Below are 26,528 nucleotides of genomic sequence, written 5' to 3'. Positions count from 1 at the left end.
AAGAGGACCAACGACCCATGACCCAAGCCAGAGTTACAGCCACTCCGAGCTGAGCAAGATTATCATCTCCTTACCCCACCTTATGGGTATGAAACAGAAGTAAACAACCTCACATAACAGATCACAGCGTCCCACAAGGAGCGGACCTGTGCTCAAAGCCTCACATACCAGCTAGAGACTGAGTTTCAAACCAGATTCAACGCAGCTGGACTGAGCATGCTCAGGACCAGCGCAGAACTGTCACCACGGCAACAACCCAGGTAACAGCCAAAGCCCTTGGAGAAGCCATGGAGGACAGCACCCTCCACCTGCAAACACCACAGGGGAGGCTTCAAAGCATCCAGGACATGTGCTCACTCCAGCCTCAAGGACAACCTCAGAAGTTCAGTGACTTCATTCAACACGGACGAAGTCCCTCGCAACTCTCACCATGTGCTCTTTGTGTCCTGCCGGCCCAGAGCGTGTAGGCCACAATCTGCACTCCAGCCATGAGAACAGCGACAATACAAGTTCATCCTATCTTCTTCATCCAACGGAGAAGAAACGATTGCAACTTGCACCATGATTTTTGACCCTCACAGACCCATCAACGGACTCATTTTTCAACCACTTCAAGAATTGTCCACGATTGCAACTGACCATGCAAGTATATCAATTTAATGAGGTGTTCTGAAAATGATCAGCTGATGGTTCTTTTCATACTGAAATAGATCTTGCTCCATAGTTCTATTTCCTGTTTCCGGTTCCACATCACTCACCCCTTTACCTATGCATTTATGTATGTATGTATGTATGAATGTATGTTTGTTTGTTTAGTGTTAGTTATGTTTGTGATTTAGTTAATAAAACTTGTGCACAATTATGAATTTGATTTCTGATCCTCTGTTTGCATACAAAGTCCCTTTTACGATCTTTATCTTGTTACAGTATGCTCTATGCTGTACATGCTAATAATTATTTTTCAGTTACCATGAAAGATACTTTTCTTAGTATAAATGAATAATAAAAGAGTTTGTTGGAACTGATTAATTGATTGTAATATTAATTGGCTTACCTCAAAGTTAATCTAATTAACTGATCCAAATATTAATAATTAATCATAATTAGTAATTATGGATTATTATTAATATTTCCCCTTTGAGCTAATATCGTTACAGAATCAAGGAGAAAATCAACAGAGTCAGCAGATATGCTTGGTGTTAAAGATATATCCTTCATAAATAGTACACTAGTGTTCTCATTTAAGCATCTTTTCTTGACAGACACAGATCTAGCTTCAATAGCAGGAGAGATATATATATTAAAGAACATACAGAAATTATCAGACAGTGCTACATCCTTAACCCCCTGAGGTCGGCTGTCGCGCCGGCGCGACAGGCTCGTTTTTTTCCGTATGAGTGAAAAAAAAAAAAAATTTTTTTAATTTTTATCTTATATGCTTGTGTTATACATCAATCGATCCTGTTTAGTGTGTATTTTTTTTGTGTATGCTCATAATAAAAACAAAGTGTTGTGCTTTTCGCCAAATAAAGAAAAATAAACATGATGCAAGTTCTGCCTACTCTCCGTCAGTGAAGTCAATTCTGAAACGCGTCCGAAAATGAACTGTAACTCAGCAAATACTCAGTCAAACAGGCATACAGTCACACAGGCATGAAGCTTGAATTCTCTTCTTTAAAATGAAGTAATTTTTATAAAAAACAAATATTCACAGTTTATGTAATATGCATGCAAAGAGAAAGTTGTCAGTCGTTCTCATCTCAGCTCATTAAGTTTTAATGTGCTCCGCCCACGGTGAGCGCGCGCTATTCAAACGCAAATGTACGGATCCCGCTGAGGAATAGGTCAGTTCTGTTTGCTTTGTTCTAATCGGAATGAATGAACGCAAAGATGCGTGCTGTTGTGGAGCTACTACAGCTGGCAAAAATACTGTTTAAATATTGATCGCGTTTCTGTGTATGAATGAATGAACGAACGAACGCACAGATGCGTGCTGTTGTGGAGCTACTACAGCTGGCAAAAATACTGTTTAAATATGAATCGCGTTTCTATGAATGAATGAAACAGCGCACAGATGCGCGCTGTTGTGGAGCTACTACAGCTGGCAAAAATACTTTTTTAATATCAATCGCGAATACAAAGAAAGATTACACTGGAAATATTGTTTCAATTTTAAATGTTGTTGTAATTGTATAACCTTAATTGTATAAAAAAAAAAATATATATATATATATATAAGGATAGATGTAAACAAAATCTTAAAAGGTCATTATAAGCCTTCTCTTTAAATAATTTTATTATGCTTTATTAGTGACACATTTGGGAAGAGAATATATTCCAAATCTGAAAATACAGTATGAGAACAATTTAACTGCACAACTACTAGAAATGTTTACCTTGGATATTGTACAATTTGCAAGCAAAATTTGTGGAAAAAAACAACAAACCAGTTATATATTGTCCTTGCATTTTTGTGGCTCATTCACACACCTGAATGAAAGGCTCATTACGTATGCAGCCTCATTATGCGGGCCCCATTGTCTCCGCAGGTGTGAATCACACCCACGCGCATATGGCCTTTCCAAACAAAAAGTGTTTTACAAGATTTAAATCAATGTATTGTGTTATGTGAATGATTAGGCAGGATGATTTTCACATAATTTTGAAGAAAAAATTCTAGGCAACGTCATCCATTAGTCAAAAGTCTTATTTACATATATTTAGAATGTGTTTTATGGCCTTATTTCAGAAACTTTAGTTTTTTGTTTTTGAAAAAACCATGCATAAACATTATTCTATCAAAAATACAAACATGTACATGCAAGTTGTTCACATATTATGGTAGCCCTGTTTGTACTAAATAGAGTGAATTTACACCTTTGCCATTAATATGTTTATAAGCAACTGAAAAAAGCACAAATGTCAGGGCATGCCAGAACATCTCAAGGACCCCAAAAACCCCTCAGACCCCAGAGGGTTAATAACAATCGATGAAATATTTAGACCCTTACTGATAAGTAAATCTAGAGTGTGTCTACGATTGTGTGTGGGTCCATGTACATGGCATGCTGAGTCAGATAAAAAGTTTTTAAAACCGTTTTGATTTCTTTTGCCATATTGGTTTCTGCATTATCTATGTGAATGTTAAAATCTCCAGCAATTGCAAAACAGTCAAACTCTGAGGTAATTGTTGATAACAGTTCTGTAAAGTCCTCAGCAAAGGCTGGATAGTATTTTGGAGGCCTGTAAATAATGATGAGTAAAATGCATGGAGCACCTTTTAACACAATACCCAGATATTCAAAAGATGGGTAATTCCCAAATGATATTTGCTTACATTGATAGACATCTTTAAAAAGAGCAGCTACACCTCCACCTCTCCTACCCACTCTGCAGACACTCATAAAAGTAAAGTTAGGAGGGGATGTTTCATTGAGGACTGTTGCACTGCAGAGGACTTGCACAAACATAAAATCCAGGTTGTTTGTGGTTATTGAGTCGTTGGCAAGAAGTGATTTATTTTTAAGTAAGCGGATGTTTAAAAGTGCATTTGAGAAAGTTACTGTTATCATAGCGGGGACCTGACACATATCACTGAGAGCTGGTATCAGTTGTTTTTGGTTCACCTCGAGCAGAGGGAGGAGGGTGTGGGCCCTGGCGTTGTGGCAGAGGCCGAAGAGCTCTCACAGGAGGTGGGGGAGGGCGAGCTGGACCCGCAGGCTTTGGTGATTGCGGGGCCTGACGTTTTTTTGGTTGATATCTGGGGGCTCGCAGCAATAGAGTGGGATAGTTTGGTTCAAGCATACACCAGTTCTTCCATTTTCTCTGAAAAGCACCGAAGTGGAGATGCTGGAGAGAGGAATAACATGTCTGGTGAGAGGGGCTGTTGCTGTGATATGTTGTCCTGGCTTCCCTGGCTGTTTTCCAGAAAGTCGTCCTTGGGTGCTGAATCTTGAACCAAGTTTGTTTGGGTGGTGGCCATCCTGTTGAAACAGTTGTCTCTGACTCCAGAAAAGATTGAAGTTGTCAATGAAATTCACTCCTTTTATATTGCAGGTTTTTTGCAATCATGTATTAAGCCCAAGCAAAGCATGACAACCTGTTTGTTCCTCTTGCTGGGAGTGGTCCACTGATGAATGTCTGAACTTTCAGTCTTTTAAGTGTTTCAAAAAGTTAATTGAAATCCTTCTTAAGGAGTTCTGACTGCTCTGAAGTTCCCTGTTTACATCAGAAGTTGTTGCTCTTGGAAGGTAACACGTAGTTGTATATCTGCTGCTAATATTTCTGATTATAGAGTCACCCACTATCAGAGTCCTGTGCTCGGCTGCGCTCTGAGCCTAGTGCCGCTGTCTGCTCGACCTTGAGCGCCAGTGTGCATCAGTGTTAGTGTTATTCCTCATCTACATCCATTAATACTTCAAATCTGTTCTCAATATGTATAGGCGGTGGTAGGAAACAAGTGTTTGCAATCCTTGTCAGAGTCGTTTCTGGGGTAGAGGATGCTACTGCTGCAATATGTGATGCTCGTGACAATCTGTTGTCTCGAGTGCCTTTGGGTCTCGCTCCCTGTCTGCGCCATCGATTTGTATGTCGATCAGTTAAGGCTTGTTTCACTACACTCAGAATGGCCTGACTCACCGGCTGTATGCTGAGGGCATCCATGATGAAGCTCTGTTGTGTGTTCCGTCTGGTTTGGTGATCCCGCAAGTAACTTTGTTTCAAGAACTGCAATCCTTTGTAAAAGTCTGTGGCAGTTTGTGCAGCAAGTAGATTCTTGAACCAGAAGAGGCATTTTCTCTCTTGTCCTTTTGAATGTATGCAGTTGTGTTTTCCCTTCCTCGGAATGTTAGCTGATGGCTTTCAGTGGGAGGCTGGTCAGATAAAAGAATCCTGCTTTTTGTAGTAATCCAAGCTTTGTCGTTTGAGCACTGTGTTGATTTGCTGAAGTTAAAATTAGGTGATAAAAGGAGATAAAATATAAAAATATAAAAAGTGATAGAGCAAAGCGTGGAGCAGTAAGCAAGAGCGTCCGAACAGTAGCTGAGCAGGAAGTGAAGAGTGAAGAGCAGGAAGTAAAGACTAAGAAGATGCTAAGATGCTAAAATCACAGAAAAAGCTGATTTTAATTCAGTTAATCAGCATCATTAAAATGATGATGATCGAAGTATTATGATTACTTTTCAGTAAAAGTTGAATGTGAATGTGATTGATTTATTCCAAACCGAGTACCTTGCCCCATAATGTCACTTTCATTTATATAGCGCTTTTAACAATATAGTTCGTTTCAAAGCAACTTTACAGTGATAATAGGAAATTAAAGTAACAGAGATTGTTTTGGCTTTATAGCAGCTCTGGAATAAAGTTATTGTCCAGCTAAAGTTAGTTTTGATTGATTCACTTCCGTCGCAACGAACATTAGTTATTAACTTAGGGGCCACTTACACGACACCGTTCTAACAGAAAACCCTTAAGTTCTCTCTGCGCAAACTTTAAAAACGTGAACCTGTAAGAACACTGATGGCGTGCACATGCGTATTACGTGTTTAGTCTATAGGTATGCGTGTTTGAATATATATGTGCGCAGGCATGTAGTCCTTCTTTATAAACCAACCCTCAACAAACTACTTGTCTGGCCTTAAAATTTATAATACAGAATTTTTATCACTTCCGCATATCCACGTGAAATGGAATTATCCAACAATGTTTTATCTGTACAGAGGTAAAGGGTGAAGGAGGCCCTCACAGGGGAGAGACTTGTTGACACTTCAGGACTGCGTTGTCGTCGTGTCCAGGCGCAGGTCCTTCATCAGATCTGGATACGGCCTGGATCCGGCAGACTGGGGTAAACCTTGGGATAAACAGAGAGACTAATATTAGCTTAGATGCCATTCTTTTTATGATGTAGCAAGTACATCAGGATTTATGGGAAGTGTTCCCGGTTCCGGCTGACCTAATCTATGCAGCCTAACATTGAATTATAGAAGTCTATAATGTGTTATGTGTAGACTGTTCCAAAGTTTTGTTGCTAAATAAGAAAAGGATCTACCACCAGCAGTCCATTTTGATATTCTAGGTATTATCAACTGGCCGGAATTTTCAGATTGCAATAGACGTGAAGGACTATAATGTGTTAAGAGCTCATTAAAGTACTGCAGATCTAAACCATTTAGTGCTTTGTAAGTAATGAGCAATATTTTAAAATGTATACAAATTTTAATAGGGAGCCAATGCAGTTTTGACAGAACGGGGCTAATATGGTCATACTTCCTGGTTCTGGTGAGAACTCTAGCTGCTGCGTTGTGAACCAGCTGTATTTTTTTTTTTATTTAACGTGCAGGGCAACCACCCATTAGAGCATTACAATAATCTAACCTTGATGTCATGAACACATGAACTAATTGTTCCGCATTTGTCAATGAAAGCATATGATGTAATTTAGATATATTTTTAAGATGGAAAAATGCGGTTTTACAGATACTAGACACGTGACTTACAAATGAAAGATTGGTATCAAAGAGCACACCCAGGTTCCTAACCGATGACGAAGACTGTAGTAGACAGTTGCATAGTTATAATTTGTTAATAAAGAAGTTCATAAAGTCATTACTACTGCGTTGCTTGGAAACGTCTGGGGTTGAAGATTTATTTTTCGTTAATTTCAAATAAATATCTAGGCTTTCATTTATTTTCTTCTAATAGGGTTGAAAAATAAGCAGATCTAGCAGCTTTTAAGGCCTGTCTGTAGGCAATCGTGCTTTCTTTCAATGAAATGCCAAAAAAAACTTGTTTTGCACTCTCACAATTAACCTTAATTAAAGTTTGGATGCGTGTCTCTAGTTATGAAATCTTCTCCGTCAACCTGACTGTCTCCCTGCATTTATCACATGTAAATCCTTCATTGCTGACAGAGAATGCTCTACTATACATGTAACATGAAGTGCAAGTGACAATAACAGGAGAAGACATTACTCACCGTGTTTGTTGACTGATCCTACTCACCGTGTTTGTTGACTGATCCTACTCACCACAGTTGTTTGATTTATAAAAGGTGCGGGCACACGCAAGAGAAAAGACGGCAAGCACGGATGGCAGGTTAACAGGCTAGCGAAATAATAACGTGTTGTGCTAGTGATAACGATTTATATAAAAGCTAGCGATGTCAGATTAATGTGATTGGCAATATTAGACCATATCTAATATATGTTGATGAGCTAGTTAAATTTAGCAAATAAGAACAACAAGGAATGATATTAAATAGAGATTCAAAACAGAAGGCTATACAGAGCTTGCAGTAGGGTGACCACCTGCTAATAAGCCCAAGGGGGGACAAGGGGTATGTTTTTGAGGGACAATGTGGGACACTGTCTGGCGCGGCGGTGCCCCACTGGCAGACTCACTGATAGTGGTTTACCCATTTCTAGCACATACCACCTTGCATAGTATTAATAATGCCCTATCCTACTAAACGTGTAACTTTTGATGTATGCTCATGAATAGGCCAACCAATGTGTATTTATTTCTAAATAAAGACTCTGAATATTTTGAACATTCAATGAATTGACAGATGTACTTCCACTTAAGATTTACTATTTAATTTTATTTATTTTTCATTACAATTTATTTACTTTAAATAAATTAATAAATTATAATATAAATGTATAGGATTAACGGAATTGTGGTTGCTCAACACCACAGGAACAGTTAAAAAAAAAGTATTTAAAAAAAAATTGAACGATTGACCTCGTATTCCCCTCCATGTCCGATTGAGAAGGACGTTTTGCAAAGGTCACAAAAAGCCCTCTCGGTATCCCCCCTCAACACCTTTTTAAGCCACAAATATTAATTTCCCCATTCTTGTTTCTTGTACTTACACCTTCTCTTTTTAATTGATGATGCCGTTGGCTCTCAGACAGTCTCTTTCTCGAATTTTTCGAATTGGAAAGCGCGCATCTGAAAGTTCCTTCCTTCCCAGTGTGTCTGGTATGCGCGTGCGTGCGCTGTCATGACAACAACGAAAAAGTTGACAACAACCTAGTCAGCAGTTCAACTGAGGGGTTTGTGTGGCAACAATAGCGTGCTGAAATGTCAAGTAATGTTCGTTTGTCTGCTTGGGGCTCGAGTATATAGAGCGACCAACTTTTTTTTGAGCAAGCATAGATTATGCGTGACACGGTCTCAATTTGCGTGACGCGTGAATTGGGCTTCAAACGCTGTGCGCGCACGCGCTACGCGGGACGGGTGGTCACCCTAGCTTGCAGACACTGACCAGCAGCAAAGCAGACAGGAGCAATCGTTCAAGGCAATGAGCAAGAGTGCACTCGCCACCCTGGTGTGCACAATGCCCTGGGTGTGCACACTAATGCAATTTTTTTTAACATTTTTTTGGTTTCAGTAACTGGGAATGTGTAATAGTTTTTTTTATACCCACTGTAAATGTGTACATTTATTTAATTCATAATGAATTCATTATTCATTTGCATAATGCCAAGGAAATGCAGTGAATGAGTTTTGATGACACTGGGTTGCAATATAAATGTGCTAATAAATCTAGATATAACCAAATTGTTGTTTTAGAAATTACCTGGTTGTTGCTTTATTGATTCTCCAGGGTCTCGTGTGAATGGTCAAACACGGTTAGAACGGCACATGGCTGGCTATGACAGCTCCTCCACCATGATGAGCAGTGAACTGGACACCACCAGCTTCTGTGACTCAGATGAGGATGACACCATGAGCAGGTACACATTGTGTAACTGGAAAACGTAGTACCTACGATCTGTTTTCAAGAGGATTTAGAATTCAGATATTGACAGCAGCTTTCTGTCAGGCCTGAAAAAGACACCTAAAAAGTGATATCTTACAAATGTATTTTAGGATTTGTGTTAGTTTGAAAACATTAACAGTTAGAGTTTATGCTCAAATGTTGAATTGGATTTGATATTTAGGTTTGTGCACAGTCTCTATCTTCTTCAAAGGATATAATAATGTCTGCCAACTACATGATTGTTACAAACTGCTCTGAGACACGAGGGTAGAGGATCCAAATGCAGCTTTTATTAAAGGGGTTATCCAGAATCGTAATACAACAAGCAGAGGGTCAAGCACAGGAAGACAGTCCAAACAAACAAACAAACAAACAAACAAACAAAACAGGCAGGGGTCAGAGGCACAAGAGTAATCCACGGGACAGGCAAGAAATCCAAAAAACCAAGAGACAAGAAAACCAGGGAAAACGCTCAGAAGTGCAGTGCAACAACATACAAAACTTCGCAGTGAGTGATGGGGTGAACCAGGCTATATGGGGTGAACTAAACAAGATAATGAGTTACAGGTGAATGTGATAATGAGTGCTGATGAGTCCAGGCAGAGAATGATGGGAGATGTAGTCTGTGAGTGAACAAGATAGTCTGGTGTGGAGTGCCCTCTGGTGGCTTTCAAGGGCACTCCAGCTGGTGACCGTTACAATGATATTGGCATGATTTTATAAATGAATGGTGTGGAACATATCACTAGTTTTTTTGTTTGTTTGTTTTTCATCTTTTACATGTGTTAATGTCTTGTTCAATTTTCTATGCAGGTTTAGTAGTTCTACAGAACAAAGTACAGCCTCCAGATTGTTAAAGAGACACCGCAGGCGTAGGAAACAGCGGCCACCAAGACTAGAACGGGTAAAGCAGCATCAACTCTTAAAATCTTCACTGTTTTCTGTTTTGTGAAATATTAACAGTGTTTTCTTTTTTTCTTTTCTTTTTTTTTATTGACAAACCTTCTCAGAGGTTCTCAGTTGTATTTGTCAGTATATAAATATAATAAACAGAAAATTTATGCACTCCGTTACTTAACTTATTTAGTGCTAATTCAGATTACTTGTATATTCAAGAATGTAATATCATTACATTATATTGTCATTTGCTGCCTCAAATTGATTTTATTTATGGTGTTATTTTAGGCATCGTCATTCAGCAGTGTGACTGACTCCACAATGTCACTCAACATCATCACTGTTACTCTCAACATGGGTGAGTTCAATGTGTAACAATGTTTGGTATTTCAAAAATACTGTGTGTCTTAGTTTTTATCTAAAACTTTTCATAATGTAATAAAATATACATAGACTAGCTGTATCTGGCATGGATTTTGTGTAATTTTCTCACTCTCTGTCTCTACAAGATAAATATAATTTCTTGGGCATCAGTATTGTTGGTCAGAGTAATGAGAGGGGAGATGGAGGCATCTACATCGGCTCCATTATGAAGGGAGGAGCTGTGGCGGCGGATGGGCGAATAGAGCCTGGAGACATGTTGCTGCAGGTGCTGCACTTTCTCTCCATTTATCTGTTCATTCTGATGTTTGTCATTTTGATGTTCATTATAAAGTCTCTTTCCATCTGCAGGTGAATGATATAAACTTTGAGAACATGAGTAATGATGATGCTGTGAAGGTGCTAAGAGACATTGTACACAAACCTGGGTGCGTCTTACAAACATCTCTTGAGTTATATCCTAAATGTTTTATGGTATAACATCACATTTAAACATTGCATTGAGTTTGTTTATGTGTGTTTGGCTGCAGACCCATCATCCTGACTGTGGCTAAGTGCTGGGAGCCTTCACCTCAGGGATACTTCACACTGCCCCGCAGTGAGTAACTTTGAATTAGAAAAAAGTGTTGATTGAGATGTAATAGAGATCTAAACTTCTTTCTTGAACTAAACTTTACTTCTGTTATTTTTAGATGAGCCGATCCGACCCATTGACCCTGCTGTGTGGGTAACTCACTCTGTGGCCATGAGTGGTGGAGCATACCCTCCTTACCCTCCCAGCACCATCACTTCCAGCTCATCTGTTACAGAGACTGATAGTAATCCCTTGTCTTTCACTCTCTTTCTCACTTTTTCTCTAAATCCTTATCTTTAATATCCATTACATCAACCACTTCTTTCTTTGACCTATGAAAGTCGTTGACTGCGTTTACAAACACACAATAAAATAATACCCAAATAAACACCCCTTATTGTGAGAGAGCTGTTTACGACACAAAAGGGGCGTTTGTGTTTACATGCACTAGTCAATTCACCTTTATTTATATAGTGCTTTATACACTAGATTGTTTCAAAGCAGCTTTACAGTAATAACAGGAAAGTGATGCATATCGGCTGTTGTTCAGCTAAAGTCAGTTTAATGTTGATTTAGTTGTTAGCTGTTGTAGTTTTTCAATTAAAAACTATACATCCAAGTGGATGCTGCACACTGGTGGTGGTTGAGGAGAGATCCCCTGATATGATTGTAAAGCACTTTGGGAGAACAGTAGTACATATGAAAGCGCTATATAAATGCCTCATTCATTCATTCATTTAATTCAATTCACATTATTTGTATAGCGCTTTTCATAATACACATCGTTTCAAAGCAGCTTTACAGAAAATGAGATTGATCTGTTATCAGAGGTAACTGTCTTAGTTATGTATTTCAGAAATATACATATACAAATCACAGTTAGCAAAAAATGTATTAATTTAAATAATGTAATAATTTAAGGCAGAAACAATCAGCTCATTGAAGTAAAGAATACTTGTTTGTTAACAAATGATTATGACAAAATTGTAGCATTGGTGCATGTTGATTTAGAGTTAGCGTCATCTGAAATCTTCGCGGGAGTTGGCGCCTTCTCTTCACAGGTGTTGGGGCACCTGAAGTCTTCATAATAGGCTGGATCCAAACTGGAGCTGACATACTCTCTAGTTACCTCAGGATGGGCATCCCGAGAAAATAATTAACGTAGCTGCTGTTCATAACATTAAGCAAGGATAATCATGAGCATTTGATCTGATATAACTGGATTATAAGGTTATGAGATGCATTAAATGAATGGTAGGCTAAAGAGATGCATCTTTAATCTAGATTTAAACTGGGAGAGCGAATCTGAGCCCTGATCCAGAGTTTAGGAGCCAAATGTGAAAACGCTCTCCCACCTTTAGTGGATTTAGACATCCTAGGTACTACCAGAAGCCCAGAGTTTTTTTTACCTTAAAGAGCCTGATGGATTGTAAGGCGATAGAAGATCAGTTAAATACACAGGAGCTAAGCCATTTAGGGCCTTATAGGTCAGTAGCAATACTTTGTAATTGATACATAACTTAATAAGTAACCAGTGTAGAGATGATAAAATTGGTGTTATTTGATCATATTTTCTTGACCTGGTAAGAACTCTTGCAGCTGCATTTTGTATTAATTGTAGCTTGTTTATTGAGGATGAAGGACAACCAGCTAGTAATGCATTACAGTAATCTTGTCTAGAGGTCATGAATGCATGAACTAGCTTTTCTGCATCAGAAACAGATAGCATGTTCAGGAGTCTGTTTGTGTAACATATGAAATATGATTTTCGAAAGACAAGTTGCTGTCTCTCACCTGCTGCTTTTGCTCGCTCGAACACTTTTATTTTTGGCAGTCGAGGGGCGGGACTTACTGTTTTAATAACCTCAAATGTCATTTTGATATTTACTGACTGTAATGACGCATTTCCATGGTTATTAGCATTGTAAATCTACCAAAATTCTTATACATTTTTACATTTTATATTTATAACACTGATTTATGATTATGATTTATGACAAATATGATTATTTGTATTATTGGCATTCAAATATCTAAAAGAAATTGAAGAAAAATGGGAATGCAAAGTGTTGCGATTCAGAAGGCAGAGACAGATCCATGTGCAACAATATTTGTTGAACAGTTAAGCCAGTCAAAACGAATAAGTCAATAGGCCAGAATAAAGGCGTGAACTCGTAATCCAGAAACGGGCAGGGGTCGAGGCAGGCGGCAGACAACGGAGTGCTGAGACAGGCGAGAGTTCAGGGCAGGCAGCGAGAATCAGAGTCCGGGGAACAGGCTTGGGTCAGAAGTCAGGCTGCAGACAATCGAAGAAACGAGTTAGGCAAGGATAAATCAGGAAAACGCTCAGACATGCAACACAGGGTGAAACAATACTTCGCACAGGACGCTGAGTGAGTGAGTAAGATATAGTATGGGTAATCAGGGATGATTCAGAACAGGTGCAGCGCAATCAGAACGCAAATGATCCATACTAGAAGTAGTATGCAATGCCCTTAGTATTCTGCAGAGGGAGCTCGAGATTGAGTGCAGGTAGAATCACGGAGACTGGATGCTGTAACACAAAGTCATATTTGCTGTAGTTCACCACTACATTACCACTATACTCCCATTCACCACTATTAACGTTTACCCAACCAAAATTATATTGGACCTGAGAAATGTAAAAAGTGTCTATTAAATAGTTGCAAATATAAGAAGGGCTTTGGATGAAAGATAAATTACTTTATTAAATCAATAAGCAAGAGTTTTTGTGTAAGCTTTTCGTTATCGTCCTGTGTATTACTATTATGTCAATTTTGAGTGGTTCATATTTTCTATTAAATGTAAAAGGGGTTTTGGCAGCATGAATGCATTTTTATATTTTTTATATTTTATGTTCAGATGGGGTGTAATCATTCATGCTGTGTACTGTACTTGCCTCATACTTTCTCTTATTAGGTTATTCACTTACAAAAAGTTAGATGATTAAGATTACTATATAATGTTGTAATATCTACTTTGCTGGGTTTAAGCTGGGTTTAATAATTTGCTGGGTTTAATTTTGTTCCTCTGTATTCTGTAGCAAATTCTGAAAAGGCATTTGTAAGCTACAATTAATGCTGTGTACTGTATCTTAACTTGAGAAGCCAGAGCCCCTTTTACGTTTAATAGAAAATATAATGAACCATTTGTATTACGTAAAAATGTATACGAATTTTGGTAGATTTACAATGCTAATAACCATGGAAATGCGTCATTACAGTCTGTAAATATCTCTTAACAACACAATGCAATCACTAGTAAGACTTCCTGTTAATAAAGTATCTGGTAAGAATCTATTCTATATTAACAATGCATTAAATCACATTACACATTAATATAAATAAATAAAACAAATTAAGTGATGTCTCATGTCTGAAGTCAAGGCCAGGCGTCCAATGAAATTGTAACCAATGACATTTGAGGTTATTAAAACAGTAAGTCCCGCCCCTCGACTGCCAAAAATAAAAGTGTTCGAGCGAGCAAAAGCAGCAGGCGAGAGGAGATCAAGTGCGAGAGCGTGGGGAATAATCATGCACACGGTTTGAATGAGCTTGCGAGTTCCCGTTTCCTCGTGTGTAGGTCTGTTATCCTCTCGCGAATGTCATTTACTGCGTGCGCCAGCATCAGTTGTGCGCTCCGTTAATTTTGTCATTGATTTTTCGCCATACTCCCAGGTCATGAAGGATGAAGTGTACATCCTTCTAAATGCAAATTGTATTCTTAGAGATTCTGTGTACATGATTTTGGTCCAATGAGACAGTTAAACTCAGTCTTAGCTGAATTTAATAGAAGAAAATTACAGGTCATCAAATATTTTATATCTTTAATACACTCTGTCAACTTAGATCATTTAGAGATTTCATCTGGTCGTGATGAAATATATAACTGAGTATCATCGGAATAACAGAGGAAACTAATTCCATTTTTTCTTATAATATTACCATGTGGCAGCATATATATTGAAAATAGCAGAGGGCCTAACACAGATCCTTGCGGCACTCCATAATTAACTGACATTATCTTAGATTTTTCCCCATTTAAATAGACAAAATGGAAACAGTCTGATAGGCACAATCTAAACCACCTTAAAGGTGCTCTAAGTGATGTTGGGTGACGTCACTTCTTGTTGACGTTTAAAGTATTGAGGAAAGAAGAGGAGACTCTTCCTGCTCAGCTACTCTTTGGACGCTCTTGCTTACTGCTCCGCGCTTTGCTCTATCGCTTTTACATTTTATCTCCTATTTTTTTATATTTTATTTCCTTTATTTTATTTCCTTTTATCACCTAATTTTAACTTCAGCAAATCAGCACAGTGCTCATACGACAAAGTTTGGATTACTACAAAAACTGAATTCTTTTACCCGACCAGCTTACATTCCGGGGAAAGGAAAACACAACTGCCTCAAGGATAAGAGAAAATGCCTCTTCTGGTTCAAGAATCTACTTGCTGCACAAACTGCCACAGACTTTTACAAAGGATTGCAGTTCTTAAAACAAAGTTAGTTATTTACGTGACCACCAAACCAGACGGAGCACACAACAGAGCTTCGTCATGGACACCCTCAGGATACCGGTGAGTCCCATGAAACTAGTGCTCCTCGACAGGTAGAGAAACAAGCCAATCGACCTACAAATCGATGGCACAAACAGGGAGCGAGACCCAAAGGCACTCGAGACATCAGATTGTCACGAGCATCACATATTGCCGCAGTAGCATCCTCTACCCCAGATACAGCTCTGACAAGGATTGCAAACACTGGTCTCCTACCACCGCCTATACATCTTGAGAACAGATTTGAAGTACTAAGGAATGTAAGTGAGGAATCCCCAAACGTGATGAATGTGATCGAACACAGACTGAATGGGCCAGTAGCTAACACTGATGCTAACTGGCGCTCAAGGTCGAGCAGACAGCGGCACTCATCTCAGAGCCCAGCCGAGCCCAGGACTCTGATAGTGGGGGACTCCATAATCAGAAACATTAGCGGCAGGGATACATCTACGTGCTGCCTTCCACAAGCAACAACTTCTGATGTAAACAGGGAACTTCAGAACATTCTGATGAAACATAAGACTGCAAATCGACTCATCATTCATGTGGGGAAGAATGATATTCATAAAGAGCAGTCAGAACTCCTTAAGAAGGATTTCCATGAACTTTTTGAAACACTTAAAAGACTGAAAGTTCAAACATTCATCAGTGGACCACTCCCAGCAAGAGGAACAAACAGGTTTTCACGGTTACTTGGGCTTAATACGTGGCTGCAAAAAACCTGCAATATAAAAGGAGTGAACTTCATTGACAATTTCAATCTTTTCTGGAGTCAGAGACAACTGTTCAAAAGAATAAGATGCTTTGTTTCCAGACAAGACTTAGAGAAACTTGTGCATGCTTTCATCACCAGCAGGGTGGATTATTGTAATGGACTCCTCACTGGCCTTCCCAAAAAGACCATAAGACAGTTGCAGCTCATACCGAACGCTGCCGCCAGGATTCTGAGCAGAACCAGAAAATATGAACATATCACACCAGTCCTCAGGTCTTTACACTGGCTCCCAGTTAAATTTAGGATTGATTTTAAAGTATTATTACTGGTATATAAATCATTCAATGGCCTAGGACCTCAATACATTGCAGATATGCTCACTGAATATAAACCCAACAGATCACTCAGATCATTAGGATCATATCAGCTAGAAATACCAAGGGTTCACTCAAAGCATGGCGAGTCCGCTTTTAGCTATTATGCCAGCCGCAGCTGGAACCAGCTTCCAGAGGAGATCAGATGTGCTCCTACTGTAGTCACTTTCAAATCCAGACTCAAAACACATCTGTTTAGCTATGCATTTAATGAATGAGCACTGTGCCAATGTTCGTCCGACTGTTTGTACTGTACTGTATTTTATTTTTTATTTTTCTAAACTGTTTTAATTATTCTTATTTCTTTTTATTATTGTAATTTCTTCTATGTAAAGCACTTTGAATTGCCATTGTGTATGAAATGTGCTATATAAATAAACTTGCCTAACAGAGGCTAGCTCGTCCCTGTAACGGTCACCAGCTGGAGTGCCCTTGAGAGCCACCAGAGGGCACTCCACACCAGACTTTCATGTTCACTCACAGACTACATCTCCCATCATTCTCTGCCTGGACTCATCAGCACTCATTATCACATTCACCTGTATCTCATCTTCTTGTTTAGTTCACCCCATATAAGCCTGGTTCACCCCATCACTCACTGCAAAGTTTTGTATGTTGTTGCACTGCATTTCCGAGCGTTTTCCCTGGTTTCATGTCTCTTGGTTTTTGGATTTCTTGCCTGTTCCCTGGATTACTCTTTTGCCTCTGACCCCTGCCTGTTTTGTTTGTTTGTTTATTTGTTTGTTTGGTCTGCCTTCCTGTGTTTGACCCCTGCTTGTGCTGATTACGATTCTGGATTACGCTTCAAATAAAGCTGCAATTGGATCTCAACCTTTGTGTCTCGGAGCAGTTCGTGACAGAAAACTTCGCCAACACAGATCCAGCAGCCAAGTAAGACCCAGACCCATCGATGAATCCAGCAGCACAAATTATACGTCTCCGTCAAGGAGATCGACCCATCGAGAATTATGTAATGGACTTTTTGGAGCTTGCTCCTCTGACATACATGGATGAGGTATGTCTAATGATATTTTTTCGTGGAGGACTATCTGAGTCAGTCAACTACCGTATGCCATTGCATGACCCTAACGGGACTCTTGAACAGTATATTGACTTGGCCCTTTCCTTGAGCGGTTCATCATTTACTGTGGGCCTTGCAGAGGAAGAACCCCGCAAACTCACGAGAAACTCTAAGCCTGAGAATCTTCACATCGTGCCACCCATCAGGCCCATCACCAGATCGGTCTCTGGACATTCTAGATTAATGTCCAGCGTGATGGACTCACCGCTCATGTCAGCACGGAGGGCCAAGAAGATCGGCCGAACGGGGCCTTGTCCTGCCAAAACCACCGTTCCAGTCTCTTTCCGTCGAGGTCTCTGCCGAGCCTGCGCTCCACGCCAGCCCTGCCGAGTCTGCATCTCACGTCAGCCCTGCCGAGCCTGATCTTCAGGTCATGCCTGTTCAGCCTGATCTTCACGTCATGCCTGTTCAGCCTGATCTTCACGCCGAGCCTGCACTCCACGTCAGCCCTACCGAGCCTGAGCTTCACGTCACGTCTGCCGATCCAGAGATTCTTCACGTCACGTCTGCCGATCCAGAGACTCTTCACGTCACGTCTGCCGATCCAGAGACTCTTCATGTCACGTCTGCCAATCCAGAGACTCTTCACGTCACGTCTGCCGATCCAGAGACTCTTCACGTCACGTCTGCCGATCCAGAGACTGTTCACGTCACGCCCGCCGAGCCAGTGTCTCCGGACAAAATGGCCGCCGCTCGAGCCAGTGTCTCAGGACAAGATGGTCTCCGCCGAGCCAGTGTCTCAGGACAAGATGCTCTCCACCAAGCCAGTGTCTCAGGACAAGATGGTCTCCGCCGAGCCAGTGTCTTTGGACAAGATGGCCTCCGCCAAGCCAGTGTCTTCGGACGAGATGGCCGCCGCCGAGCCAGTGTCTCCAGACGAGATGGCCGCCGCCACGTCGCCTGAGCCCTCAGCAGAGATGGCCGCCGACACTTCTGAATCTGAGCCCTCAGCAGAGATAGCCGCTGCCACGGGGTCTGTTCCTGAGCCGGTGTCTGTTCCTGTCCCTAAGCCATGTCTGTCCCTGAGCCGGTGTCTGTTCCTGTTACTGAGCCGATGTCTGTTCCTGAGCCTGAGTCTGTTCCTGCTCCTGAGTCTGAGTCTGTTCTTGTTCCTGAGCTGGTGTCTGTTCCTGTTCCTGAGCCGATGTCTGTTCCTGTGCTCTGGCCGCCTGAAGGGTCGTCTCCGCCCTGGCTGCCTGAAGGGTCGTCTCCGCCCTGGCCGCCTGAAGGGTCGTCTCCTCCCTGGCCTCCTGAAGGGTCATCTCCTCCCTGGCCGTCTGCACGGTCTGCTTCGCCCTGGCCGCCTGAAGGGTCGTCTCCTCCCTGGCCGTCTGCTTCGCCCTGGCCACCTGAAGGGTCGTCTCCTCCCTGGCCGTCTGCACAGTCTGCTTCGCCCTGGCCACCTGAAGGGTTGTCTCCTCCCTGGCCACCTGAAGGGTCGTCTCCTCCCTGGTCGCCTGCACTGCCTGCTCCGCCCTGGTCGCCTGCACTGCCTGCTCCGCCCGGGCCTCCCGTCTTGCCGCAATCTCCAGGTCCTCTTCCACTTCATGGGCCTGGCCCTCCATCCCGCCCCCGGGTCCTCCTCTGCTCCACCAGGAGGGCCTGGACTGTTTTTCTGAGCGTCTGGAATACACTCCTTAAAGGGGGGGCTATGTAACGGTCACCAGCTGGAGTGCCCTTGAGAGCCACCAGAGGGCACTCCACACCAGACTTTCATGTTCACTCACAGACTGCGGGTGAGCCCAGTTTGTTTTTCTTGCCGTTTGTGGAGCCTGGGGTGTCTACAGAGGCCGTGTTTTTTTACAGTGTGTTCAGGGGACAGGCAGCTAGCGGATGGTGAGGAGATGTTTGCTGTATGTGACAAAAAATATTTTGGCCTAAAAAACGCGTGACATCACTTAGAGCACCTTTAATCTCTGTCCCTAAATAACAGTGTAATTTTGTAGTCGATCTATAGTGTTGAACGCAGAACCAAGATCAAGTAAAACTAGTATTAAGATACAGCCTTAGTCAGAAGCTAGAAGTAAATAATTTGTAATTTTAATGAGAGCAGAGCTGTCTGTGCTATGACAGGGCCTGAATCCAGACTAAAATTTTTCATACATATCATTATTTTGCAAAAAAGAGCACAACTGAGCAGACACAACTTTTGCTAGTATTTTAGTCATAAATGGAAGATTTGAAATGGGTCTGTAATTTGCTAATTCATTTGGAACTAATTGTGATTTCTTTAATGAGAGGCTTAGTAACTGCCAGCTTGAACGATCTTGGAACATGACTGTAATGGAATCATTTGTTCAGGTGATGTCTGTTTATTGTTAATCTAGCCACTGTACTAAATAAAACATTTTTTGTTTTGGTTATTTTCTATTAGTTTGCGGAGATGCTCGGCCCTGGATGCTTTTAGAGCCTTTTTATAACGGAAGTGCTGTCTTTCCACGCGATTCTAAAGACCTTTTTAATGAGTTTGTTTCTCAATTACGCAATAATTCAATTACGCTCTTGATTACTAGTTTCTCTCTTGATAGTGTGTGTAGCACTGTTGTACCATGGTGCATTACTTTTCTCTCTAACCCATTTTAATCTGATCGGTACAACAGTTTCTAATGTACTAGAGTTTTTCCACCTTTGCTGCGCTAATTTCTGGGCTGCGGGTTTACTGTATCTTTACATAGCTACTAGAGATCAGCTCTAACGTCACCTGAATCCACTGTTAAAAATAAATCATCAACCCGTCACCCACACAAATCTCTGTTTTTCTCTGATTTAGATATCTGCACCTGATCACATTACTCGTCACGTTACAGATGTCCTAATTCTCAGTGTTAATGGTGATATGGTATCATATTATCCTGAAGTAGGCAGCTTTTAAACATTTATTTAAAGTAAAAGTTCTTTGGCAAAATTGCATTTGTTTAATAGCCTAAACACAGGCTTTACTCCCTTCAAACTTAAATTGGAATGTCACTGTTTCGTCACTGCAACTTCCCCACATTAAAACGACTGAAAACGCGGATCACGTGACCATTCACCAACACTGGGCATGCGCGTGCCGGTGTAAACCTAGAGACTTTCAAACATAGACTGTAAAAAAAAATGCTTTCAAACATCAAAATGTCATTTATTAATATGTATTTGTGTCAAAATGACATATAAACATCTTTTCCTTTTCTATTTTGCCTGGAAACGCTTCCAACACGCTTGCGTGTCGCATGAAAAATAGGCGTCGGTTCTATTTCTAGCATGCACGAGTTTACCGCGCGAGCCGCGCCTTTTAGAGATGCGGCAGTTTCTTACTGTAAGAAACTGTTCCAGCGGGTGGAGTTTACTGGTACTGAATATTACCTGTGTATACTCCATGACTGATGACACCATAGAGCCGAACGTGAGCCTCTGCGTCATCGTTTCTAAAGTCCTCCGTTTTGACCATAGACTAAAAAATAGGTTTTGACCCGTCTTCACTAAAACGCCCTCCGGAGATTCAAAACGCAAAACGGAGTTGGCAGCATTTCTAAACTTCTCCGTTTTAGGTCTTCGTTTTTGCCATTTTAGTCTGGACGGGAGGCGTGCAAACGTAGCAAAAGGTCTCCAATTTCTAAACGAAAACGCAGTAGTGTGGATGGGGCCATAGGCTGTTATTAGTTTGTGCTCTAGGCATATGGTTTCCTTGATTTATTTATTTATTTATTTTTTTTTTTTTTTCTGAAGAGAAATACGCTGTTGTTGAAAACAATACAAAAAATTTAAAGTGTGACTCACATTCGTTGCGTTTTACTGTAAAATTAGAGTTCCGTGTCTTTATTACAATCAACAAATTATAATGATTTTTCTCATCCACCGGCGACCCAACAAATCGTACTCGGTTACTAACGTAACCTCGGTTCTCTCTAGTAGAGGGAACGAGTACTGCGTAAGATATCTTACGCTAGGGGAAAATCCTTTTTCCGCGAGATATTGAAGCCAAAAATTATCCTTAATTTTTCAATAATGCAAAACGCGTTGCAGCAGCATACAGTCTACTGCCAACATTTCGAGGCTGTTTATGTGCAGAAGCTTCTCCCGTTCTGACCACTGGCCGAAGAACGGCCTGCCCTCGAGCAGCGCTCCCCATCCCGAGGTGGAGGCGTCCGTAGACACCACCCTCACCCTCGAGGAAGTCCCCAGGCTTACACCTGATTGGTACCAGTCGTCCGCTTTCTAAGGCTGTAACACAAGCGTCGCGCTCGTGACATTTGAGGCAGGGGGCGCGCTGATAACAGCGGGCAGATTGCCTGCGCTCGACTCCTGTGCGGCGGTCAACCGAGAGGGGGAGGGCTGGGCGAGTCCTGTAGGAACTGTCATGTCTGTGTGTGGATGTGGGCGCGGGATAGCGGGCACATTTACCACACCGAAAGCATTGTGTTGAGTGAAGCGAATGCACGCCGGTTTTGTTTTTACAGAAACCGTGAGACATGCATAACGTAGTGTTTGTGGGCACTGGGTAGTGGGCACATTTACCACGTTTGATGCGCAATCGATTTGAGTCGATTTTATGTGCGCGAGCCCTGTGTGACGGGCTGTGCTTGTGTGTAGAGATGGGCACTGGGCAGTGGGCATTCTTTCTACACATAAAACACCATCGACCATGGCCGGGACACCAGAAAATACACTCTCTTGGGGATATCTGGGTAGCCGTGAAAACGGCCTTTGTGTGCAGGCAAGCGGGCGACAGAACCGGCTTGTTGGCTGCAGAAAACACTGGACAAGTCACATTTGCTGGAACTGGACGAGCGAATAGCTTTGGTGGAAGTCCGGCCGCGGCGGGACTCGAACACCGTCATTTTCCTAGGCATGCTAGGACGACTTCGGGGCCTCGGGCTTTACCACAATCCTAGGCTGCGAGCCACGCATGGCAGGGCGGCGGCCGGATGAGCGAGAGCTCGGTGTGGGCGGTGGCTGGGGCTGTGAGCTCTGTGCAGACGGTTTCGCACGACCTGCTGCAGAGCTGGAGCGCTTCGGGAGGAAGTGCTTCATAGCCTGTGACGCTTTCTGTACCTTGGCGAATCTCTCTGCAAAATCCTTCACGGTGGATCCAAAGAGGCCAGTGGGAGAAAGCGGGGCGTCGAGGAACGAGGTGCGCTCGGACTCGGCCATCTCTGAGAGCGTTAGCCACAGGTTCCTCTCGGTTACGGTGAGAGAGGCCATACTCCGTCCAATGGCCTGTGCTGCAGACTTAGTCACACGGAGAGCGAGGTCCGTGGCGCTTCTTAAGTCCGGCACGCAGATCGCGTCAGGTCCTTTCTCGTCCAGCTTTCGGAGGAGATCGGCCTGGAAGATCTGCAACGTGGCCATGGTGTGCAGCGCTGACGCAGCTTGCCCGGCGGCGGAGAATGCGCGGCGGAGCAGGCTTGACGTCGTGCAGCAAGCTTTTGAGGGTAGGGCCAGCTAAGCGCGCCGTCCAGCGGAGGGCGGGCATAAGTGGGCCGCTATCGCCTCTTCGACCGGCGGCAGCGTATGGTATCCCCTGTTCTTGGCGTCGTCAACTGCAGAGAATGCCAAAGAAACAGATGGACGCACTCTAGCTGAAGAGTTCCAGGACTTAGCGACTTCTTCATGTAGCTCAGGAAGAAAAGGCGCTGGTTTGGACGCAGGCGAAGCGTGCTCCCCAGGCAGGAAAAAGCCATCCAGCCGGTTGTGAGCGGGCTGCTCGGGTGAAGACCACTCGAGGCCGAGGCTCGCCGTGGCCTGTGCGAGTACTCGCATGAGCTCCGTCTCGATGGACGCTCTCTTGCCTGACGATGTGCGCGCAGAGGGCGCGAGATCCTCAGAGCTCGCCCAATCCTCACTGCCTGACGCCAGGATAGAGCAGAAATCATCCTCTCCCAGCAGGGCTTCCTCGTCAGCGATGTCGACGGAAGCAGCAGCAGACAGCGGCCGCTGTCCGTCAGGAAGAAAAGCTAACGAAGCTTGTGAAGCAGGTGGGCGAACCGGCGAGCTTTGGCGGCTGGGGGAAGGTTCCGGGACCCGCTGGGCACGGCGCTTTTTACGGCGCAACACCGCGGCGGGCGGGGGAGCAGTCTCGGTGAAGAAAGCCAGGCGAGTCCTCAGAGTCGCCATGGGCAATAGCTCGCAGTGAGGGCAGCCGCCGTCAACGAGCGCGAGAGCTGCATGTTCCTCACCCAGGCAGGAAACGCAGATCTTGTGGCGGTCCCCGTCGCTGAGTGTGGCTCTCCACGAGCCGCAGGAAGGCATCTTAAAAAAGACGCTACTCTTTTAGGATGTGTGTCGCGGCGGCACAAACACACACACACAATACAGAGAGTAAAAAGGATATAAGCGCTGGAAAGCGCAGCAGGAAGGCAAGGAAGGCGGCGCGGCCAGCGACTTCAGTGACTCGTCCCGCTGAAGGTGCTCTCTCTCAGACGGCGCGGCTTCTCTCCAGCTCCAGCAATGCGTGTGCTTCGCTTGAAGGATGAAAAATCAGATAATAGCTGCCTGCGAGCGGTATTTATAGGCCTAGGCCACGCCCGTTTCGGCGGGATGTGACGCAGCGGGCGCGAAGCACCCTCATTGGGTCTGGCGTCACGCCAGACCTCGCTCGATAGGCTGCTGCAGTTGCCGCAGAGCAGCCAATAGGTGCGCGAGCTGCCTCGCCTATGCATGTATGCTGATGCAACGCGTTTTGCATTATTGAAAAATTAAGGATAATTTTTGGCTTCAATATCTCGCGGAAAAAGGATTTTCCCCTAGCGTAAGATATCTTACGCAGTACGAGAGACCTCTCGTAAGAGAACTCATTTTAACATCATGAAAAGCACAGATTTCAGAATTAGTTGTTTTTGCTGCTTAGTTTTAATAAATGGTCTTTGTGTACTGCAGAGGAAATTTTTAAAAGATCTAATTAGTTTTCATATCCCTTTTAAATCTCCATTTTCACCATGTTTTCTCCTATTATAGTCAGAATCTAGAAGGATATGGCATCACTTCTCAGCCTTTACAATCTTTATCTTTTCCTGTAGGGTTTGATGAATTCTCGCTCTCCTTGCATTCTGATATGACGTTGATTGCTAAAGCCATGGCCTCTCCTGACTCTGGCCTGGAAGTCAGAGACAGGATGTGGCTAAAGATCACCATCCCGAATGCATTCCTGGGTGAGTCTAACCAAAGACCAAGAGAGGGAGATTTATAATTACATATACATTTATGCATTTAGCAGATACTTTAATCCAAAGTGGTTTACAAATGAGAAATAAAAGAAATAAGAGATTTAGGAGTAAGTAACATGAGAAGTTATGTTATGTTATGTTATGTTATGTTATGTTATGTTATGTTACAGGCAAGAATACAAATGAAAGTAAGAAACAATGAAAGTATAGAGAAAATTACTATTATTGATTTATGTATAGAAGGTTGCCTGAGGAAATGAGACTTTAGGTAATATGAGAAGACAAGGAGAATATTAGCTCATTTAGCTCATGCTTAATCAAATAGAAAGTAGAATTTGTGTCATATATAGTGTGTGTGTGTGTGTGTGTGTGTGTGTGTGTGTGTGTGTGTGTGTGTGTGTATATATTTATATATATATATACACAGACCGTTTCCAAAAAATTTGAATTTCATGGAAAAGTTTATTTATTTCCATAATTCCATTCAAAACGTTAAACTTCCATAGATTATAGATTCAGGGCCCACAACTTAAACGATTTCAAGTATTTAGTTGTTTATTTGTACATAATTTGGGCTTCCAGCTCATAAAACCCACAAAAACAGGATATCAAAAAATTAGAATATTGCATGAAATCACAGTAATTACACAGTGATACCATGGTCATTAAACCAGGTTTTGGTTATTTTGGCAGTGTGGGCAGGTGCAAATCCTGCTGGAAAATGGAGGAAGTATGAAGTGCTCTGAAAATGTCCTGGTTGACGGCTGCGTTGACTCTGGATTTAATAAAGCATAGTGGACCAAAGTCCTCTTCTGATGAGAGCAAATTTTGCATCTCATTTGGAAACCAAGGTCCCAGAGTCTGGAGGAAGAATGGAGAGGCACACAGTCCAAGATGCTTGAAGTCCAGTGTGAAGTTTCCACACTCTGTGTTGGTTTGGGGAGCCATATCATCGGCTGGTGTTGGTCCACTGTGCTGTCCACTCAACGCAGCCGTCTACCAGGACATTTTCAGAGCACTTCATGCTTCCTTCAGCAGACAAGCTTTATGGAGATGCTGACTTCATTTTCCAGCAGGATTTGCACCTGCCCACACTGCCAAAATAACCAAAACCTGGTTTAATGACCATGGTATCACTGTGTAATTACTGTGTGATTTCATGTAATATTCAATTTTTTTTAAATCCTGTTTTCGTGGGTTTTATGAGCTGGAAGCCCAAATTATGTACAAATAAACAACTAAATACTTGAAATCGTTTAAGTTGTGGGCCCTGAATCTATAATCTATGGAAGTTTAACGTTTTGAATGGAATTATGGAAATAAATAAACTTTTCTATGATATTCTAATTTTTTGGAAAGGGTCTGTATATATATATATATATATATATATATATATATATATATAAATCTTCTTCAGGGTCATTGCCCAGAGGATGGCCGTGTTCCTGCAAAGGAATGCGTACGTCGATACATCTGTACAGAAGGCAGGAATATCAGGGTTCTCTGGCTGCTTGGAACATTCCAGCATGATCTGGCACCAGATCCAAATGGCCAAAGTGGAGAAAAGGGACCTCCATGTAGTCTTCCTCGACCTCGCCAATGCATTTGGCTCTGTGCCCCATGAACTCCTGTGGTCTGCCTTCAGATTTTTTCACATACCGGACACCATCACAACCCTGGTGAAGTCGTATTTCCAGGATCTGCAGTTCTGCTTCACCACCTCAAAGTTCACCACCTCATGGCAGTGCCTGAATGTAGGTATAATGGCGGGATGTACAATCTCCGTTGGCATTTATAATGGCAATGGAGGTTATCATCAGATCCTCAAAATGGGTTGCTGGTGGACAGCGAGTCGATTCTGGTTTCCGCCTCCCTCCACTCAGAGCCTACATGGACGACATTACAACATTGACCACCACTGTTCCTTGCACCAGGAGACTGCTCAGAAAACTCGAGGAGAACATCAGCTGGGCCCGTATGAAGATTAAACCATCCAAGTCACGCAGCATCTCGATTGTGAA

The 26,528-nt window shown here is 42.4% G+C and overlaps 1 protein-coding gene across 1 annotated transcript in view; it reads left to right on the top strand.

The window, feature by feature from the left end:
• Nucleotides 1–26,528, top strand: part of LOC308691630 (segment polarity protein dishevelled homolog DVL-2-like) — a 352,473-nt gene that overhangs the window by 92,618 nt on the left and 233,327 nt on the right. Inside the window, exons 5-12 of the mRNA XM_081367040.1 lie at nucleotides 8,609–8,738; nucleotides 9,578–9,668; nucleotides 9,950–10,019; nucleotides 10,171–10,310; nucleotides 10,394–10,470; nucleotides 10,573–10,640; nucleotides 10,735–10,860; nucleotides 24,361–24,492. Of these exons, the coding sequence (XP_081223166.1) occupies nucleotides 8,609–8,738; nucleotides 9,578–9,668; nucleotides 9,950–10,019; nucleotides 10,171–10,310; nucleotides 10,394–10,470; nucleotides 10,573–10,640; nucleotides 10,735–10,860; nucleotides 24,361–24,492 (834 nt within the window). The remainder of the gene's footprint in view (nucleotides 1–8,608; nucleotides 8,739–9,577; nucleotides 9,669–9,949; nucleotides 10,020–10,170; nucleotides 10,311–10,393; nucleotides 10,471–10,572; nucleotides 10,641–10,734; nucleotides 10,861–24,360; nucleotides 24,493–26,528) is intronic.

Source organism: Scardinius erythrophthalmus (assembly GCF_964197995.2).
Source record: "Scardinius erythrophthalmus genome assembly, chromosome: 5".
NCBI lineage: Eukaryota > Metazoa > Chordata > Actinopteri > Cypriniformes > Leuciscidae > Scardinius > Scardinius erythrophthalmus.
The sequence above is the reverse complement of the archived record's forward strand: the minus strand, read 5'-3'. Positions and strand labels throughout refer to the sequence as shown.